Here is a 22,612-nt window from a genome sequence, read left to right on the forward strand (position 1 = left end):
AAGAACAGTTTCAGGTTAAGTACGGACCCCGGAATGAATTAAATACTTAACCTGAGGTACCACTGTATTCACAAATAGGTCTTATTATGTCTTTCTTGTCTAAACTGAGACACACTTCACATCAAGCAATCACATCAGTTACTATTACTGAACTTTATATAATGTGTTCACTTTTTTCTTTTTTTGTATTTGCTATCCCTCAAAGTCTAGACTAGCAAAAAGACTCTTCAAATTTCAGGGGCTTCAAAATCAAGCAAGTTCTTAATAAGTTTCTATAAAGAATAAATTTTACTGAAAATCAAAGATAGTCAGTGGGTGGGTCTCAGTCATGAAATTCCCGATTGACCAGATTTGATTTATTAGTTGTACCCCGCTTTTCTGTCTGTGGACATATAAATTTACTTAACAGCTTAAAAATATATGAGTAAAGGCAAGATCATCATTAGTGTTTGTAGTGAATTTTGGATGAACTTTCTGCATGGAAATTGCTTTGTATATTTTTGAGTGTGATACATGCATATGAGTCAAATTCATGGTATATATGTGCCGCAAGGGCATTGTGAAGATAGGTTGATTGTGTGCCTTGTTGTTCAAGGGGCAGATTGAAACCCAGTTTATCCATAACATGATATTTTTCTCCTGTTGACAGCAAAGTATTCATTTATTTTGCAGATAGTTGAATCTGCCTATGAGCCAGTCCCAGAGGGCACCTATTCTGAAAAGGTTTCAGCGGTCATTAAAAAGTAAGTGTCTTGTGGAAAAGGTCCTTTTACTCTAAGTCTAAAGAGGATACGTGGCCACAGAGCTAATAGTACAATTTAAAAATGTGAGATGCCACTGAAAATATTGCCAGTCGAAGTAATTGGGGGGGGGGGTGTGGAATTGCGTAATGCCTTGAACCTGTAATTCCTTGTGAAGTTTCTGAGTGTACAAAGCAACAAAAAAGCCAGTTTAGATAGGTGTTAAATAGTGGAAAAGATGGACGAAGGACACAGCTCTGTTGGATTCACAGCTCTTTATTGCAGCAGTTAGAACTGCTCCTGGAATCAGACTGACTGCAACCTAGCTGGCTGCTTTATATAATACTAAGTAACTTGAAACAGTAACAACTCACAACTAGCTAACCAATCAGGAGCGACAGTTTTCAATCCTTCATTTACATACTGGTGGCCCTGAGTGAGAACTGCCACTAATCTTAATACATAACAATAGGAATAAAGCTTGTTGTGCACAGTGGAACACAGAGCTGTGTATTGCTGGCTACATGTCTGGTACCCCCTGACATTAACCTCTCCAGTAACAGGTGGTGAGTACAGACTGGATTGAAGTCAAAGCAGGAGTCCTGAGAAGCAAGAGGGGAGGGATCAACGTGCTTATGGAAACCCCAAGTTTTGTACAAGTAGGATATTTTTTTTTAAAAAAAAACCCCACTGGAAAATGAATGACTGGCTCTAACTCTAAACATGAATGACTGAATGACTGAATGAATGAATTACTGGCTCTAACTCTAAACAGAAACATTCCAGTTAGGAGGGCGGAAGAGACGCTGCAATATTTTGTTATTCTTTATTTGTCTATAAGATAAAGCTCATGCTGTAATTTGGCTGGTGTTTATGCTGCCCCAGGACCGAGTCTTCCATCATACTCGCTAAAATTGAATAGAATACATGATGTCGTTGTTGTTGTTTAGTCATGTCCGACTCTTCGTGACCCCATGGACCAGAGCACACCAGGCACTCCTGTCTTCCACTGCCTCCCGCAGTTTGGTCAAACTCATGTTGGTAGCTTCGAGAACACTGTCCAACCATCTCGTCCTCTGTCATCCCCTTCTCCTTGTGCCCTGCATCTTTCCCAACATCAGGGTCTTTTCCAGGGAGTCTTCTCTTCTCATGAGGTGGCCAAAGTATTGGAGCCTCAGCTTCACGATCTGTCCTTCCAGTGAGCACTCAGAGCTGATTTCCTTAAGAATGGAGAGGTTTGATCTTCTTGCAGTCCATGGGACTCTCAAGAGTCTCCTCCAGCACCATAATTCAAAAGCATCAATTCTTCGGCGATCAGCCTTCTTTATGGTCCAGCTCTCACTTCCATATATTACTACTGTGAAAACCATAGCTTTAACTATATGGACCTTTGTCGGCAAGGTGATGTCTCTGCTAAATACATGATAAAGCTATTTTTTGCCATCTCAGCCCTTGCTTTTTCCTGTAAGACCAATTGCAGTCGTCAACAGGTTTACCACACCTATCAGCCAATCACCCATTCCCACCACCCTCTCACTATATATAAGGGTCTGGTGACTTCTGTTTCAGTGTATCTGAAGAAGTGTGCATGCACACAAAAGCTCATACCAATGACAAACTTAACTGGTCTCTAAGGTGCTACTGGAAGGAATTTTTTTATTTGGTTTTGAACAGAAGGCAATTCTTTGGTATATCAGGTACATTCCTTCTGCTCCCGCACCACTGTTATTGCCATTGTTGTTGAGAAAGCTCCAGGCCAGCCTAGCTGTGACTCTGAAGATACAAGAATGCATGTTTGATTATTCTTTGCCTCTCTTTTGGTAAAAGCAGCTGTGTGGCCCCTAATTTGGATTGGGACTCCCGCCCCCATCTGTTTTTCCACGGAGAAAAGAAAACAAGGGATTAGAAAGTTCTCGATGCATTTCAGATAGGTCTTTTTCAAGGGAATCCTATCATATTTACTCTGTCGTGAAAACTGCTTAAAAATCACCTTAGGTATATGGGTGCCTGTATGCTTCTCTCTCGATACCTAGGGGGCAGCTTGAATTAAGTCTGTGATGCTCTCCCCTTTGCTGTCACCCACCCAAAGCAAGGGTCCTTCCAGCTGTTTTATTGAAATAAATAAAATAAAATGGAGAAGCATTCCCTCATCTCCGATGGCATGTCTTGTTTTTCCTCAAGGATGTAGACTTCATACACAGTTGAGCTGCACCCAGTATACAGGGAAGCATAAAATTCATACAATATAGTATGGAGCCCAGGTGTGCTCAGGCAAAATTTGGGTGGTGGTGGTGGTGGAACTAGCTAATTGGAATTGCTTTCCATGAATGCACGTTGATTATCATCAGTACAAATCTCCAAATTTTGATTACAAAACATAACGAGAATAAAAATACGCTTTCTGATGTTTTTGTGTGATTTCTTTTCACCTTCCACTGAGCGATTACCCAGCTTCTGTTTAAAACTGAACCTACAATGGAAGAATTCTGTCTGATATGTTCCTTACATGGTGGGTTAAGTCCCACCATGGGCCAAAGGCCAATCAGTGCAGCACCTTGTTTCCTACAGTAACCAAACATATGGTATTTCTTGCCCACAAGCAGGAAATGTCCTTCATGACTAGGAGTCATTGAGAGCTTTATTCTCCATTAATTTGTATACTATAAGAATGTAAATAAGATCAGCCCCTGGCTATTCCAGTGTGCATCCTCATTCTCTTGATGGTCCTGAATGGTCATTTTTTCTAAATGGAATTCAGCATCTGGATTACAGTGGGGAACATTCCTAAGTGTAAATGATGTCAAATCTAAGTATGGCTTCAGAGCTGGACCTCTGGCTCCTTATCTTGAATCTCCCACCCCACACATCCCGGTTCCTTGACAGCTTGATGCATCTTACCTCATTTCTCCAGCCTGTCCCCTGGCTACTACAGACTCCTTGCTTCATTGGACTAACGTGAAAAATTACTTGTATCGATAATTAATGCTGTCTCAGGAACCGCTGAGACCATATAATGCTGGGACCTACATTGGCTCCCAGCATGTTTCCGAGCACAATTCAAAGTGTTGGTACTGAGCTTTAAAGCCCTAAACGGCCTCGGCCCAGAAGGAGCATCTTCACCCCCATCGTTCTGCCCGGACACTGAGGTCCAGGGCCTTTTGGCCGTTCCCTCACTGTGAGAAGTAAGGTGACAGGGAACCAGACAGCTGACCTTCTTGGTAGTGGTACCCATCCTGTGGAACACCCTCCCATCAGATGTCAAGGAAATAAACAACTATCTGACTGCAGCCCTGTTTAGGGAAGTTTTTAATGTTTGATGTTTTATCATATTTTTAATATCCTGTTGTTAGCTGCCCAGAGGGGAAAGCCAGCTGGATGGGCGGGGTATAAATATATTATTATTGTTATTGTTATTGTTGGAACTTGAGGGACGCGGGTGGTGCTGTGGTCTAAACCACTGAGCCTCTTGGGCTTGCTGATCGGAAGGTCAGTGGTTCGAATCCCCACGATGGAGTGAGTTCCCATTGATCTGCCCCAGCTTCTGCCAACCTAGCAGTTCGAAAGCACGCCAATAGGTACCATTGGGTTGGGAAGGTAAATGGCATTTCCATGCACTCTGGCTTACATCACGTTGTTCCAGAAGCGGTTTAGTCATGCTGGCCACATGACTTGGAAAGCTGTCTGTGGACAAACGCCGGTTCCCTTGGCCTGAAAGCGAGATGAGTGCTGCAACCCCATAGTCACCTTTGACTGGACTTAACTGTCCAGGGGTCCTTTACCTTTACCTATTGGCACTTGATCAGACTTTGGCTGTTAACACAAGCAAAGGACCTGATCTTTTCCACGGCTGCATTTTTGCTCTTATCTACCTATATGAGCAAGGTTCTCCTGTCTGCCTTTGGCAGAGTTGCTCTGATGTTACAAGGGGGATTTTGTAGTAATGGGAAAAGGGGCCTAAGAAAGAAGCAACAGAAGTTCACAGTAATGAGGGGAAGAGATGAATGGAAGGTGAGCAAGTATGAAAGGGGAAGGAAATCTGATAGAGGAAACAAGCAGAGACGGTCACATGACTGGGAGTTAGCAAGAAGAGGTCTAAAGTTCACATACTTATTTAAACAGCACAGGCTGTAGTATCTGCAGTGATCTTAAGTGGTGGTATTAAAAGAAGCATGTAATCAGCTGATTCCATTAATATTTACTTACTTGGTGTGACAGTGTAATTCGCTAGAGATGCCATTTGGGTTATCACAATAATCACTTTGCTGACAATTGACATCGTTCTAACGTAAGATATAAACAGATAGCAACACAGAAGAAGATAGGAAAGAGCTTTAAAAGTGCAAAAATAGAAACACGATAGTGGATTTAATTATGAGAGATCATTTTGAAATGAGCCTGGTGATTATTTTTATGGGCATTCCTAAAATGAAAATTATTCCTGAATTCGCAGCACAAAAATAAATCTGTACAAAACAAAGAAATAAGCAACATTCTTAAGAGCTTTGCAGCGGCAAATAAACAAAATGTTTATCTCCTTTAGATTATTTTTTTTAAAATGCAGAATGCATATGCACAGGTGACCACTCAAAGAATTACAGTTAAAGGCAAGCAGCCAATCACCATCATAGATTGTTTAAATAATGGATCCCCCCCCCAATAGGTGCTTGACCCCGGATGCAGAGAGTCGCCCTGACATAGTAGAGGTCAGTTCCTTGATACCAAATGTGATGATGAAGTATTTAGATGGCTTATCAACCTCCCAGCTTGTCTTGGAGAGGAAATTGGAACGCGAGAGGAGGCGGACCCAGAGATATTTCATGGAGGCCAATCGAAATGCAGTCACATGTCACCACCAGCTTGCTGTATTATCTCAGGTAAGCAAATGCCTTCAGTTACATTGTCGCATATAATAGAGTATTATGTGAATGCAAGGAACCATTGGACCAATCTGCCCAACTGGATGTGCAGAAATACTGTGTATGTAGGAGTGCATTAAGGGATGCGTGTGGCGCTGTGGGTTAAACCACAGAGCCTAAGACTTGCCGGTCAGAAGGTCGGCGGTTCGAATCCCCGCGACGGGGTGAGCTCCCGTTGATCGGTCCCTGCTCCTGCCCACCTAGCAGTTCGAAAGCACATCAAAGTGCAAGTAGATAAATAGGTACCACTCCGGCGGGAAGGTAAACAGTGTTTTTGTGCACTGCTCTGGTTTGCCAGAAGCGGCTTAGTCATGCTGGCCACATGACCCAGAAGCTGTACGCCGGCTCCTTCGGCCAATAAAGCGAGATGAGTGCCGCAACCCCAGGGTCGGTCATGACTGGACCTAATCGTCAGGGGTCCCTTTACCTTTACCTAGGAGTGCATTGGCCCGCTGTCATGCTTGTCACTGGTGTGTCGTATAATGTTATCAGGCTTCCAAGCATGCATCTATATATCTAATATGGCTTAACTGGATCTCCAAGCTTGAAGAGAGGAAACACCATGTGTGCAGCCACCAAAGTGTTCCCCTCTATTTAACATTGCTCGGGACTGTGAAAGCTTCATTTGCAACTCTAGTTCTCTCTATTAGTGGGGAGTGTCACTGGCTTAGAACACACAAAGAGCAAATGTTCCTCTACTTAGTTGGATCTAAAGTGCTGAGGCTCAGTGGCGTAGCATGGGGGTGCAGGGGGGGGCGGCCGCACCGGGCGCAACATCGGGGGGGGGGCGCTCGCACTCGAGTGCTAAAATCCAGGGGTTAGGGGGCACAAATTACTTGCCTTGCCCCGGGTGCTAACAACCCACGCTACGCCACTGCTGAGGCTATTACTGTGCAAATCCAACAAATGGAGCTAAAGAAGCAGCAAATCAGAAGCAACCTGCTAATGCACAATCATATTTGAAATCGATCAAAAAACAACTTAACCTCTCTGAATCAGGAGCTCTTACGCAGCAAGATTATCTGCTGAATTAATTCGCTTACACATTAAAGTCAGTAATGAAGATCATATAGCGTATCTGAAACATGTTTTGAACCAGCCATTTTTGTATACAATTCTATGCTAGCAGAGCTTCTAATGGTTCTTAAAAGAAACTGAGGGAAATTTATTGTGTTGCTTGAACACTGTACAGCGGTACCTCGGCTTACATATGCTTCAGGTTACATACGCTTCAGGTTACAGACTCCGCTAACCCAGAAATAGTACCTCGTGTTAAGAACTTTGCTTCAGGATGACAACAGAAATCGTGCGGCGGTGCGGCAGCAGCAGGAGGCCCCATTAGCTAAAGTGGTGCTTCAGGTTAAGAACGGACCTCCAGAACGAAATAAGTACTTAACCCGAGGTACCACTGTACCCAGGTTGTACTTCTGGAAGCTACACAATCAAAGGAAACCATTTCTGTTCTCTTTTGTAGGAACATTATGAGAAATCAAGCCTTAGCAGCAGTAGCAGTGGAGCAGCCAGTTTAAAAAGCGAATTTTCTGAAAATACAGATCTTTTGACTGAAAACTTCCATCTAGCTTCTGGAAAAGATGAAGAGAAAGCTTGCGATTTAACCTTGTCGGATGATAACTGCACTTTAGAAAACTCAGAAAAAGGTAGTGATGAATGAGCAAAATGAGCATTTTTAGTACTTTTACCATGCTGGGTTATTTTCGGGTGTTGGTGGTTTTGGTGGGGGGGTGTTGTTGCTCTTATTTTTTATATCTTTATTCTGGATCTTCTTATTTCTGTGGAAATTGTTCAGTTTGGTAGTGTACTTTTTGATGTTTTGTTTATTTCTTATGACTACTTTTGTTATGTTGGTAGTTATGCCATTTTTTTATATGTTGCAAGCCACCTTGAGCATGGCTTTGATTTTGGAAAGGTGATATGCAAATAAAATGATTGGAGTTGGATAGAAAGGTTTGTTTCCGCTTTTATGTACAGATGTCTTCTCAGAATTAGATGATGAACTGGACGTATCAGATAATTCCAGCAGTTCTAGTTCAAGTCCTCTTAAAGAATCAGCGTTTGGTAAGTTCCTTTAAGCAAGAGTTCTAATCACCAACATTTTTCTTATGGATCTGAGCATGTATTGACACAGGTATGTGTGAGTCCTAAGTGGAAGTATGTGAATAATAAGCAATAAGACTTGGTTAGCGGAAAGTCATGTAGAAACAATCCCAAGCCTTGGTCTTAGAATCATGTAGATTACCTTGGGTTTCTGAGCCTTCGTATTTAATGATTTTCTTAACCAGATAAGGAAGGATAGAAAAAGTGTGTTTTGCTTTTTAAAATGAAAGCTGATGTTCTGAGGCAAGCAGTGGGTTCAGTGATGGAAGCCAGATTCTACGGTCTGCAATATGATTATAGACTTTCCTTTCTGAAAATGTTTCAATTATAAAGAAATAAAGTGATGCAAAGAAAAAAAGAAGAAAAAGGCTCAAAAATGTGTAGAAAGAAACAACATGTGAATATAGACATTATATGAAAAATTTAGGATGATTATGGTCTTGTGGAGTTTCATTCTTTGGTAAAACGTTCACATGAATATAAATGTCAATGAGGAATACTTAAAGCTAAAGTTTGTGGGGACCCCCCCCCCTAATTTCCTTTCAGAATGACATTTTTCAGATGTATTAATATGAATTAATCTCCCCACTCTCTTAGATACAGAAAATATTTATACTTATGGCAATTTATACTTATGGCAATTTAACTACAGTGGTGCCCCGCAAGACAAATGCCTCGCAAGACGGAAAACCCGCTAGACGAAAGGGTTTTCCGTTTTTCAATGTGCTTCGCAGGACGAATTTCTCTATGGGCTTGCTTCGCAAGACGAAAATGTCTTGCGATTCTTGCGATTTTTTTTCACTCTCCACCCCCTTTTTCTAAGGCACTAAGCTGCTAATAGCCTTTTAGCAGCTAATCCGCTAATCCCTTAAGCCTTTAATAGCCGCTAATAGCCGGTAAACCGCTAATAGCGCTAATCCGCTAATGGGCTTGCTTCGCAAGACGAAAAAACCGCTAGACGAAGAGACTTGCGGAACGGATTCTTTTCGTCTTGCGAGGCACCACTGTATCTGTCCAAATTAGAAATAATAGACTGCCTTTAAAGCCTTCTTCTGCGTCTTTACACCTTTGTAATAATGTTTTAGAAAGCATCAGCTCCCTTTTAGGCAATCAGCTTTCTCTCTTACGTCAGGTCTGATCAAGTGGATCCAATACCTGTTGTGACAGATAAAGTGTTTGCTTATGCAATTTTAATTGCCACATTGATCTATACAGTATATCGTTGTTGTTGTTTTTTTTAAAAAAACATTATTTGAATGCCACCTATCTCTTTGCTTGAGACTCTTCGCTCACATTAACAAAAATAATAAGGTCTCACCAGTTACCTATAAACTCATTAATTCTAGTCAACATTTCTAGAACTGTAGCGCTGCAGGGCTCAGAAAATAATTATAGAAGTATCACACGTTTTAGATTACGTTTTACATGAACACTGACGTATTGATGGATCCCACTAGGTACTGTATGCTATTGTCTAAGAGTTTGTTATGGTAGGACTGGGTGATTTTTAGGGCCTCCTGTCATTTCCTTCTGCTCCCTGCAATTAAAAAACCTTCCTCCTTTATACCCCCTTGTCAAACTCTGCCACTTAAGTTTTGTTTAGATTGCAAGTCTGTCCTTTTTTGACTTTTTAAAATAAATATGGTTTTACCGATTTCCATTATATAACAATTACAAAAACAGGGGGGAAATATGGAAACAAAATCCCAGTTTAACCCCCCCCCTCCAGGATGGGTCAGTCTGTTTAAGTTTGCCGAAGTCCAACAGGAGTAGATACAAATAACTGACAAGTATTTTACCGAAAGCTTTATGAGTATCTAATGAAGCTATCACACATGGATTCCTCGATAGTTATCCATAACATACTGCAAGTTTAATGGGTAGCAAGCAGTGCATTTTCTGTATTTACTACAGTATCGACCACACTAATAGCACTAAACCAAATGTTCCATGATTAGCCCATAAAAAATATGCATTGCTCTTTGCAAGTTGCAATGTGCCTTCTCCTCCTTTGAACTGAAATTTGGGGTTCAGGGATGGGAAAAGGAACACACACAGTCTTATGATGGTCCAATATCCCCCACCCCCAAACCAACTTGTGATCACTCTAAGAAAACGTGCTTTTTACTTGCATGTCTACTAGATATCTAAAACTTGATTTCACACACATCTGACTTCTAGGTCTTTTCACATGCCGGTGGGTAAGTCCCATTCCATCTTGGAAGGGCACAGTGTCTGCTGGCATGGTCCAGTATAGATCCAGAGGCATTTTTGTCCCATTTCTAGCCTCTCTTTAATTTCTGACCACTTGGTCTAGGTTACAAAATGGTTCCAGACAAAACTAAATTCGAGCTCAAGCGTAAATAATATGTCTCCCCACCCTGCCTAATTTAACAGTAACTTATTCACATTTTATGGATTATGCTCAAGTGCTTGGAACAATTTGTGCCTGCCTCTGGGAGAAGAAATGTGGGGCTGTTGTTTATTGTTTGTGTTTATGATACAATAAAAGAACTAACGAGTGCAAATAGAACAGAGCTAAGAATGAGAAAAAATAATGCTTCCCCCTTTCTATTTGCCAAGGGAAACAATTGCTAAATCTAAGTGTCTCTGCTTTGAGTAGTGCAACTCTTGACAATCAACTGTGAAGCTTTCCAAACAATAAATGTTTTAGATACATTTCTCTCTCTCGTTAGCTCGCCTCTCTTTTTCTCGGAGTGTGCTGTGAAATTGTTTTTATTCAGTGTGCCCTAGATTACCTTGGAGAGCAGCCAATAGGACACAAATGAGATCAAGCGCCTTGCCCTGAATTCATTAAACAAAACCTGTGAACATGGAGGTGAACTTCCGTGCTCTTGATTCTCTGAAGATGTTAGTTATCATACTATTGTGATGATGTATTCTTTCTGACCGGTCTGTCACATCAGAACCTTCTAATTCACACTGAAGCTAGGTTTTAAAGACAGCTGAGCAAAGTCTATATAATGAGAACAGATCAGAAGAATGCGGACAAAATTATTCATACCAGACTCACTTGTTTTGAAACAACTGAAAACTGATTTATGTTGTTTCAATGTAGTTAAGGGTGTACCCGGTCCCACGCGAGAATATTTGGACGCTGCTTCAAAAGTGTAATGTAAGAGGGCCTGTACATTCCTTGTGTCTCCTCCTGCCCTCAAGTTGTCCTTGGATTCCAACTCCCATCAGCCCCAGAAACAGCAAGTGGTCATGGATGATGGGAGTTCTAGTCCACCAATATCTTCTGTGCCACAGGTTCCCCAAACCTGTTATCCATTCCTTATTATGTTTGGCTACCCAGATCTGTGCTTACGTCTCTGTTTAAAACCTAATTTGATTTACTTACCTTGATGGGTTGCAACAGCTTCTCATTTTGGGCTACAGCTTGTCAGTGTTGGTTTTCTGATACTGCTCCAGTTAGGCAAGCCCTTTCACTTGATAAATTTAAGGTACCTTTGCTGATCCTAAGGGACGCGGGTGGTGCTGTGGTCTAAACCACTAAGCCTTGGGTTTGCCGATCGGAAGGTCGGTGGTTCGAATCCCTTTGACAGGGTGAGCTCCCGTTGCTTGGTCCCAGCTCCTGCCAACCTAGCGGTTAGAAAGCACGCCAAAAAGTGAAAGTAGGAAGGTAAACGGCATCTCCGTGCACTGCTCTGGTTTCACCAGAAGCAGCTTAGTCATGCTGGCCACATGACCTGGCAAAACTGTCTGCGGACAAAAGTCAGCTCCCTCGGCCAGTGAAGTGAGATGAGCGCCGCAACCCCAGCGTCGTTCGCGACTGGACTTAACTGTCCTTTACCTTTACCTTTACCTTGCTGATCCTTGTTTGTATCCACTATATATTTTGGGAAGTTGTTTGTTCTCTGCGCATTTGGACGTATATTACGATACCAAAACATAGTTTTACATGATCGTTCCGGAGATCGAGGAGCAAATCTCCATCTAGGTTTGGATGCCATTTTGAATCAAGATGGGTTGGACTAAAACTTTCACAAGTGCACTGACTCTAAATGCCGATTTCAAAACTGTAGTGATCTTTCGGTTTATTAGAATTCCCAAGCCACACCAGGTAGGAGGCTGCTAGGTTGTTTATATTTCTCTGCTATTTTCTGCACCTGGCATTGTATTGGTACCATTTTTCATATAAAGGTTATTCTAATTGCACACTGTAAGACAAATTGGGAAGCTGATAGACTTTAAGAATGGTTTGGTGGTGCTGCAACAACTAAATGGTATAGAATGTTGTCCTAATGCAGAGCCAGAATGATGTAATGGTTAGAATGTTGAATTGGGACCTGGGAAACAAGGGTCTAATTCCCACTCAGCAATGAAGCTTGGTGGATGACCTTAGACCACTCACTTAGCCTAACCTACCCATCAGGGTGTGACGTTAACACGAGAGTGCTGGAGGTGAAATAGTTAAACAGGTTACCCAATCAGGACGCAGGGGGGTGGAGTCAGAGGGAGTATACAACCAGCTTGGGGGGGATGGAGTTCGTTGGGAGTTGGGTGGTTGGTTGGAGTGGGAGTGAATTGGGATAGAGTCTGTGGGTAGGTTGAGTTAGTGTAGCGAAATAAGCTTAGTCAGGAACAGTTAGGGGATAGGAAGACAAGTTAATATCTGAGAGGTGGTTTAGTGAGTGAGAGCAAGTAGCGGAAGTTATAGGTCTGAATATAGTTATAGGTCAATTCCATGACTGGAATTGACTGAGACCGTTTATGAAACCACACGCTTGTTAAACTGTAATAAATAAACAGAAGTTTATGTTCCAGTTTAACCCTGACTGGACTCAGTATTGTACCAGGAAGGGCCTGGGTGGTGGCAGCGAGAAATAAAGTGGTGGCACAGGGATCAATAGACGGTGAAACATCCGGGGACCCTGTGTGATCGCCACACAGGGTTGTTGTGCAGTTAAAATGGGATGGGGGAGAACTAAGTACATCACCTTCAACTCCATGTAGGAATGTTTGATATTAAAGCAAAAAATAAATAAATGGAAACCTGGTAGAGGAAATAGGAGGAGAAACTGAGAATTTGTAAGAACTACCTGATAACTGCAGGAGGAGAGTAGGATATCGCCCTCCAGCTCCACACATGGGTATAACACCTGGATTTCTAATATGAAGGCAGTTCTACCATACATGCATCTGATTGGCTCTTGTGGTTTTGCACATTTTCAACAATGAGATGATAATTCCTAGGTGTTTTCTTTAAGGCCTCCAGGATGTCAAAAGCCTCTTGCAGTGGTCTTATAATAAGATGCGTTCAAAATGACACACAGAAAACTTTCATTCCTGTTTCCCATGTATATCTCAGCTTGTGATCCTGTATTTCTTTTCCAAGATGCCTGTTCCATACTTGGCAGTAGCTGCTGCATTTAGAAATCTGAATTTTAATTAAATTTTTGGAAGATTAAGGCTGGAAATTCTATAAATTAGCAAAGTTTGCGGCTTTAGTAGAAGACAACAGAATGTTATCATATAAAATAATGGAGAGAGGTAATAGTCAAAGATGATAACTGCTTTAGTTGTTTTAAACTAAGAAAGTGGGTACTTGATAAATTGAATGATGGTTATGAAAAGAATCAAAATTTCAAAAAAATTATTGGTGATATAATAGAGGAGAGGGCATTAACATTATACAGTTACTTTAACATTAATTCTACCAGTGACACGATAGACACCAAAAGACAGCTCCTTTGGGGACATAAAAAAGAAACATAATATATTGTGCTATTTGAGTATCAATATTACAAAAATAATAAACAGATTACAAGAAGTGATAGCTGTGTAAAAATTGCAGTAGACTCTTTAGACACTGACAGAAAGAAATAGGCATTTATTGCCTGAAAAGTCCTTCTAAAAGAGTGGGGTAAAAATGCATTTTATAATGAAAGCAATTTAGTAGGTTTGCACACAGCTGTTTTGGCAAGCTAGTAGAATATTCTTACGGTTCACTAGCCTGATTAAAATATCTGTGTGAATCATTATGCACTGCATACATATTGGTTCTCTTTATTTTTAGAGCTATCTTTTATTACCAGTTTCTTTTAAAAGTTGCTATGATAGGATAAAAATGTTGGGAGACTGAATCTATTTCTGGCAGCTGAAAATATTTCCAGCATTAAGAATATATCAATTGTGCTTTCATTACAGGTATTATAAAACGAAGCTTCAGCGCTTCTGAAAGACAGACTAACGCAAGGTAAGCTTGCAATGTAAAATCTTTGGCCAGCTTTAATCTTGAGTTCTCCAAAGCTGTGTCTGTACAATACTGCAGAACTTAGAAATGTTCAAAATTAGGAAATATTTTCCAGGATGTTGAAATCACACTGGATGTCCTTACCAGCACTTAAGATTGCATGGGCACCTCTGAAATCTTTGCTTGCAAAGGCCGAAACTATCAAGGTTTGTCATGTATTTTTTAAAAAAAGCTTCACAAAATAACATCCCAGCAAATTTGCTTTTTTGGTGGTTCCACAGGGCAGGTGCCACTACCGAAAAGGACCTATCGGTAGCCGTTAGCAACCTCCCACCCAGAAACTGACCAGACCTGGAATACCACGTTGAGCTTCTAATGCAAGGATTGTTGGATTTTTTTTTTATCAATACACTTTCTGTTTTACAGAGATTATATTGGACTGCCAGGATCCAGACCAAGACCAGGTAATTTCACACCTGCAACTACAATGGAAATACTTCTTGCCGTTTCTGCACTCATTTAAAGTTTGTTATAGTTTCACACTCAGTTTCTTCTTTTATTCCTTCAGCTTTGCTGCCCTTTGATCTGCTTCTGAAAGCTCCTTCGCTCATGTTCAGGGCCCACGTTCAGAAAATAGAGGACTCGTTAGTAACAGGGTGGAAGTCCCATAGCCTACCAGCTGTGATTCTCCGCAATCTGAAAGATCATGGTAGTACTTAATAGTATACTTTTTGCATTCAAAGTTATAACAGAACAAAGATTCCTTTCCAGTTTAGAAATAGTGTAGATGTAAAGGTGAAACTCAGAAAATTAGAATATCGTGGAAAAGTTCATTTATTTCAGTAATTCAACTTAAAAGGTGAAACTAATATATGAGATAGACTCATGACATGCAAAGCAAGATATGTCAAGCCTTTGTTTGTTATAATCTTGATGATCATGCTGTACAGCTGATAAAAACCCCAAATTAACAATCTCAGAAAATTAGAATATTAAATGAAATCAGCAAAACAAGGACTGCAAATAGAGCAATATTGGACCTCTGAGAAGTAGAAGCATGCATATGTACTCAGTACTTGGTTTGGGCCCCTTTTGCATCAATTACTGCCTCAATGTGGCGTGGCATGGATGCTATCAGCCTGTGGCACTGCTGAGGTTTTATGGAAGACCAGGAAGCTTCAGTAGCAGCCTTCATCTCTTCTGCATTGCTCCATCTCATGTCTTTCATCTTTCTCTTGGCAATGCCCCATAGATTCTCTATGGGGTTCAGGTCAGGTGAGTTTGCTGGCCAATCAAACACAGTAATCCCATGGGCATTGAACCAGGTTTTGGTACTTTTGACAGTGTGGGCAGGTGCCAAAGTCCTGCTGGAAAATGAAATCAGCATCCCCATAAACTCGTCTGCGGAAGGAAGCATGAAGTGCTCCAAAATCTCCTGGTAGACTGCTGCGTTGACCCTGGAGTTAATGAAGCACAGTGGACCAACACCAGCTGATAGCATGGCTCCCCAAATCAACACTTCACACTGGACTTCAAGCATCTGGCATTGTGTGCCTCCCCATTCTTCCTCCAGACTCTGGGTCCTTGGTTTCCAAATGAGATGCAAAAGTTGCTCTTATCAGAAAAGAGGACTTGGGACCACTGAGCAACAGACCAGTTCTTTCTTTCTTTTCTTTAGCCTAGGCAAGATTCTTCTGACGTTGTTTCTTGTTCAGGAGCGGCTTGACAAGAGGAATACAACATTTGAAGTCCATCTCCAGGATCCGTCTGTGTGTGGTGGCTCCTGATGCACTAACTCCAGCCTTAGTCCACTCCTTGTGAAAGTCCCCAACACATTTGGATGGTCTTTTCCTGACAATCCTCTCCAGGCTGTGGTCATCCCTGCTGCTTGCGCACCTTTTTCTTCCACACTTTCCCCTTCTGCATAACGTTCCATTCATGTGCTTTGATACAGCACTTTGGGAACATCCAATTTCTTCTGCAATTATCCTTTGAGGCTCTCCCTCCTCATGGAGGGTCTCAATTATGGCTTTCTGCACAACTGTCAGCTCAGCAGCCTTCCCCATGATTGTGCTTCCTACTGAACCCATTTCAGGTGTTATGGATTGAATAGCTACTGCACCTTTTCACAATATTCTAATTTTCTGAGATTGTTAATTTGGGGTTTTTATCAGCTGTACCCCATAATCATCACAATTATAACAAATAAAGGCTTGACATGTATCGCTTTGCATGTCATGAGTCTATCTCATATATTAAAGGTAAAGGTACCCCTGCCCGTACGGGCCAGTCTTGACAGACTCTAGGGTTGTGCGCCCATCTCACTCAAAGAGGCCAAGGGCCAGCGCTTTCCGAAGACACTTCCAGGTCACGTGGCCAGCGTGACATCGCTGCTCTGGCGAGCCAGAGCCGCACACGGAAACGCCGTTTACCTTCCCGCTAGTAAGCGGTCCCTATTTATCTACTTGCACCCAGGGGTGCTTTTGAACTGCTAGGTTGGCAGGCGCTGGGACCGAACAGCGGGGGCGCACCCCGCTGCGGGGATTCGAACCACCAACCTTTCGATCCACAAGCCCTAGGCACTGAGGCTTTAACCCACAGCGCCACCCGCGTCCCTATCTCATATATTAGTTTCACCTTTTAAGTTGAATTACTGAAATAAATAAACTTTTCCACGATATTCTAATTTTCCGAGTTTCACCTGTATTCTTGAATAGAAAGAAATACATGGATTAAAAAATCTCAGGAAATTCAAGTCAAGAGTTTCCCAGAGATCCCTGGAGCTTTACAGCAGCCTTCATCAGGCTGGTGCCTTTCAGATGTTTCCAACTACCACTTCTCCCCGGGTTTTGAGCTTTATTTCCTGGGTGGTTCCCCGCTGGTTCCTCCCATGATACCACTGCGTCCAACCAATCCATGACTCTGTAGCCCTCTATTCGAAACTCCATGACCGAGTAAGCTCCCATTGCTGTGTCCCAGCTTCTGCCAACCTAGCAGTTTGAAAGCATGCCAGCGCAAGTAGATAAATAGGTACCACTGTGGCAGGAAGGTAAACAGTGTTTCCATGAGCTGTGGTTTCCATTATGGTGTTCCATTGTGCCAGAAGTGGTTTAGTCATGCTGGCCACATGACCCAGAAGGCTGTCTGTGGTCAAATGCCGGCTCCCTCAGCCTGAAAGCGAGATGAGCTCTGCAACCCCATAGTCACCTTTGACTGGACTTAACCGTCCAGGGGTCCTTTACCTTTACCTACCTAGTCCTCTCGTTCAACGATAAGATCTATTGTGTAGCACCAGTGCTTTTTTCTGGTGGGGGGGGGGGACTCAAGGGTACGCATACCCCTAAATATTTTGTGAATCTTTGTACTTTTGTCCATTTACTATATTTATTTCCCCCGATTTGAACTATAAAATGGTGATTTTCTTGAGTCAAAATGAGAGTATCCCTAAATATTTTTTTTTAGAAAAAGGGCACTGTGCAGCACCTTGGCTGAAAATTACTTTTTAACAGGATCCATATTTTGAATGGAACCAGGGTTTGAAGGGCCAGAAACTCTAGATCTGCAGCAATGATTTACATATGAGACACGATATGAGCAAAGGGCCTGTTAATACTCTCCTCCTCAGTGTGAACAACAGCCAAGGCCTTATTCTGTATGTCAACTGCTAACTCTAAGACTCAGGCAAAAGTCTTTTTAACTAACTCCCTCCCAGACTTCTCTAGTAAGAACAGCAGCAGAGATGCTGTCCAGGTGAAATTACCCAACACATAAAACTGCATGTAAAGAAAATCTGATGGCTTTCCTTCCTTCCTTCCTTCTTTCTTTCTTTCTTTCTTTCTTTCTTTCTTTCTTTCTTTCTGAAAACCACTTTGGGGGGAGTGGCATTATTTTCAGTTGAGAAGCAGCTGGGGTGGGTTTATCTTTCTCCCACTTGCTGCTTTCCCCCTAGAGCAGCAGTGGCTCAACCCCCCCCCCCAACTCCTGGCACTTCTGAAAATTGCCCCTGCGATGCTGCATTGCCACAAAGAATATTATTTTCTCGCATGCAATTAAGTGCAACATAGCTTGGCACTCTTCCAGGCCCCCCTTTTTTTGCACCTCATCTTCTAATTGCTGTTAAATAAGGGGAAGACTTACGGTCTTGCTTTTCACTCTGAACGGGGGAAGGCTTAAAGGTCCCATTGCCTATATCTTACTATGGGTTTCATGACAAGGAATATGATTTTGATATATTTCAAAAAAGATGTAGCCTCTGAGAGCTGCTAGTTGCCTCCTTCTACTGTAGCCCTTAAAATAAACCTAGCTTATTACTAGTCTAAATGATACCAGACTGTCTGACCTTTCATAGGTGCTGAAGAACATGGATTTATTTATTTAGGCTATTTGTATCCTGGGTGCATCACAATAAAATCAATAAAATGACAACATCTCAGTTCTTAAAAAAATAATAATACTGCAGAGAAAATACAATAAAACAGGATCAACAATATCAAACACAGCACCAATGCCCAAGTTTTACCTGGCACCTGGATTTCGGTAGCATGGGTGTCAGCCACACTTGGGGAGTACTGGGGTACCACGGTGGAAAAGGCCTACCCACATGTTAACACCCAGGGTGCATGTTCCAGTGGCAGGTCCTCCCTAGAACATCTCCGCTCACAAGCAGGAAATATATATATAGAGAGATGTGCTCACTCACGTATAGTTCCCAAGCCCCTTAAGGGCTTTACATGTCATTTGTGGTACCATGAATTCAGACCAGAAATTATTTGGTAGCCAGTGAGAAACTTGAAGGACCAGCGCCACATTGTTTTCGGTGGTGACATCACTAACAGATTGAGGCAGAATCCTGACAAGACAGAAGTACAGTTTTTGGGGGACAGGGGGCGGGCAGGTGTGGGGGACTGGTCCTGAATGGGGCAACTGTGCCCCTGAGGGAGCAGGTACGCAGCCTGGGAGTCATTTTGAACTCACAGCTGTCCATGGAGGCACAGGTCAATTCTGTGTCCAGGGCAGCTGTCTACCAGCTCCACCTGGAACACAGGCTGAGATCCTACCTGCCCACAGACTGTCTCGCCAGAGTGGTGCATGCTCTGGTTATCTCCCGCTTGGACTACTGCAATGCGCTCTACGTGGGGCTACCTTTGAAGGTGACCCGGAAACTACAACTAATCCAGAATGTGGCAGCTAGACTGGTGACCGGGAGTGGCTGCCGAGACCATATAACACCGGTCCTGAGAGACCTGCATTGGCTCCCAGTACGTTTCCGAGAACGATTCAAAGTGCTGGTGCTGACTTTTAAAGCCCTAAACGGCCTCGGCCCAGAATACCTGAAGGAGCGTCTCCACCCCCATCATTCAGCCCGGACACTGAGGTCCAGCTCTGAGGGCCTTCTGGTGGTTCCTTCACTGCGAGAAGTGAGGTTACAGGGAACCAGGCAGAGGGCCTTCTCAGTAGTGGCACCCACCCTATGGAATGGCCTCCCATCAGATGTCAAGGAAATAAACAGCTATCTGATTTTTAGAAGACATCTGAAGGCAGCCCTGTTTAGGGAAGTTTTTAATGACTGGTGTTTTAATGTATTTTTAATCTTTTGTTGGAAGCCGCCCAGAGTGGCTGGGGAAACCCAGCCAGATTTGTTGTTGTTGTTTAGTCGTTTAGTCGTGTCCGACTCTTCGTGACCCCATGGACCAGAGCACGCCAGGCACTTCTGTCTTCCACTGTCTCCCACAGTTTGGTCAAACTCATGCTGGTAGCTTCGAGAACACTATCCAACCATCTCGTCCTCTTTCATCCCCTTCTCCTTGTGCCCTCCATCTTTCCCAACATCAGGGTCTTTTCCAGGGAGTCTTCTCTTCTCATGAGATGGCCAAAGTATTGGAGCCTCAGCTTCACGATCTGTCCTTCCAGTGAGCACTCAGGGCTGATTTCCTTCAGAACGGATCAGTTTGATCTTCTTGCAGTCCATGGGACTCTCAAGAGTCTCCTCCAGCACCAGAATTCAAAAGCATCAATTCTTCGGCGATCAGCCTTCTTTATGGTCCAGCTTTCACTTCCATACATCACTACTGGGAAAACCATAGCTTTTACTATACGGACCTTTGTTGGCACGGGTTTAAATAATTATTTTTTATAAAAATTTCTTTTGCACCAGCTGCAGTTTCTAAGACATCTGCGAGAGCAGCCCTGTGTTGAATGCAATCTAGTAAGCCAGGGTGGGAGGTTATCAGAGGGTGGATCACTGTGGCCAAGTGTTGTGGTCATATTAGAGAACACCCCCAGATTATGTACCTGAAACCCTGTCAAGAGCAAGTCATTCTCATATTTCCAAGATCCAGACACCACCAAACTACAGCATCTCTTATCAGGATTCAGTTTCAGTTTATTTGCCCTCATCCAACCCGTTACGCAGGCAGATCCCAGAACAAACTTAGCAAGGAAAGCAACAATGGAGTTCCAACACAGGAACAGAAGAATGCATGAGAAACTGTACTCGTGTTTATGCTACAAATCTCTTCGCTTGCCAGATGGCCTGTTGGCAGATCAGGGCACCTTACTCAGGTTACAAATACCCAAATGCAGAGGACATTATTCTTTTTGCCATAACGCAAAAAACTCCTTATTAGTAACCCTGATCCTATTTCATGAAACAAGGGCTAGTAGATATATGTTGCATTTATAAGGGGTTCCCTTCTCCTGCCCCACCTAAGAAGATGGGAGACAATACCCTTTCAAAGAGTGATTCAAATGTGATGCATCCAATTAAAATTTGCAGATATTTGTGCATTGTTGATGCTCACGGGGACGCCATAAGACATAGGGAATAAATATGACCTTAATATATGCAATAATTGGAACCTTTTGGTATTTTGATTGCTAGACCCTACTTTTGTTTGTCAGCCGGTATATCACGACTGGACCTTATTCAACATTTCGGTCTTATTCAACTTCGGTCTTATTCAACATCTTTATCAACGACTTGGATGATGGACTCAAGGGCATCCTGATCAAATTTGCAGATGACACCAAACTGGGAGGGGTGGCTAACACCCCAGAGGACAGGATCACACTTCAAAACGACCTTGACAGATTAGAGAACTGGGCCAAAACAAACAAGATGAATTTTAACAGGGAGAAATGTAAACTTGGGCAAAAAAAATGAGAGGCACAAATACAAGATGGGTGACACCTGGCTTGAGAGCAGTACATGTGAAAAGGATCTAGGAGTCTTGGTTGACCACAAACTTGACATGAGCCAACAGTGTGACGCGGCAGCTAAAAAAGCCAATGCAATTCTGGGCTGCATCAATAGGAGTATAGCATCTAGATCAAGGGAAGTTATAGTGCCACTGTATTCTGCTCTGGTCAGACCTCACCTGGAGTACTGTGTCCAGTTCTGGGCACCACAGTACAAGAAGGACACTGACAAACTGGAACGTGTCCAGAGGAGGGCAACCAAAATGGTCAAAGGCCTGGAAACGATGCCTTATGAGGAACGGCTAAGGGAGCTGGGCATGTTTAGCCTGGAGAAGAGGAGGTTAAGGGGGGATATGATAGCCATGTTCAAATATATAAAAGGATGTCACATAGAAGAGGGAGAAAGGTTGTTTTCTGCTGCTCCAGAGAAGCGGACACGGAGCAATGGATCCAAACTACAAGAAAGAAGATTCCACCTAAACATTAGGAAGAACTTCCTGACAGTAAGAGCTGTTCGACAGTGGAATTTGCTGCCAAGGAGTGTGGTGGAGTCTCCTTCTTTGGAGGTCTTTAAGCAGAGGCTTGACAACCATATGTCAGGAGTGCTCTGATGGTGTTTCCTGCTTGGCAGGGGGTTGGACTCGATGGCCCTTGTGGTCTCTTCCAACTCTATGATTCTATGATTCTATGATTCTATTCTATAATGGTCAGGGGTCCCTTTACCTTTACCTATATTTTGCTTCATCAATGAATGCTTCATAGTTTATTATTAACTATTTTTGATTATCAACAGATTGAACAAGCAATATTCTTCCACTGATTCTTAGAGCTTGGATTAATATTTTCCCTTGAGTGGTGCTCAGTTATGATGACATTTTTAATTTAAGCGGCCAGTGCCTATTCTGTTTATCTGTGCATTGTTAAATTCTCAATACTTCTACCATGTGCCATTTGTATTGTGTGCTTTGCTGAATTGCTTAGCAGAAATAGTTTGCTTGGGTAAGTGAATTAATTGTTGGCCAAGCTGCATAACACCTGATCTTGATCTGAAATCGTATAGAAAGACGTTACAAAGGAGTTTCTGCTAGCAATGGCAGTACCATTTTTCAGAGATATTGAAGGGAGTGTTCATCTTTTCAAGAATAGTATTAGCAGCAGTATCTTTCTGCACAATCAGTGCCCAAAAGGGAAGGAAATATTGGGATCGGTCAAGTGTAAAGCTCTGCCAAGCCCCACAAAATGCCTCTTTTAAGCTTTGTCACATAATAATGCCATAGGTATTGTTGGTACAGTGACTGGACTTTGACAAAGGCACGATGCTTAGATTCCTTTTGATTCTTACCTTTTTTCCTTCAGAAAACCTGCAAGCCTCTTTTTATTTAGTATGACTTTTTAGTCGATAAAACAGTTCAAAACCTGCCCAT

General features: G+C 42.5%; 1 protein-coding gene across 7 annotated transcripts in view; it reads left to right on the forward strand.

Moving 5' to 3' along the window:
* Window positions 1-22,612, forward strand: part of NEK10 (NIMA related kinase 10) — a 111,626-nt gene that overhangs the window by 61,725 nt on the left and 27,289 nt on the right. For 4 of the 7 annotated variants that reach the window (XM_083404661.1, XM_083404665.1, XM_083404660.1 and 1 more), the window contains exons 25-31: window positions 673-743; window positions 5,401-5,614; window positions 7,131-7,314; window positions 7,646-7,732; window positions 13,946-13,994; window positions 14,418-14,455; window positions 14,560-14,700. In XM_083404661.1, the coding sequence (XP_083260787.1) occupies window positions 673-743; window positions 5,401-5,614; window positions 7,131-7,314; window positions 7,646-7,732; window positions 13,946-13,994; window positions 14,418-14,455; window positions 14,560-14,700 (784 nt within the window). Of the gene's footprint in view, window positions 1-672; window positions 744-5,400; window positions 5,615-7,130; window positions 7,315-7,645; window positions 7,733-13,945; window positions 13,995-14,417; window positions 14,456-14,559; window positions 14,727-22,612 lie in introns of those variants that run through there. The other 3 variants (XM_083404664.1, XM_083404663.1, XM_083404666.1) reach the window with 2 other exon arrangements.

This window comes from Podarcis tiliguerta, assembly GCF_965153285.1.
Source record: "Podarcis tiliguerta genome assembly, chromosome: 12".
In the NCBI taxonomy this organism is placed as follows: Eukaryota; Metazoa; Chordata; class Lepidosauria; order Squamata; family Lacertidae; genus Podarcis; species Podarcis tiliguerta.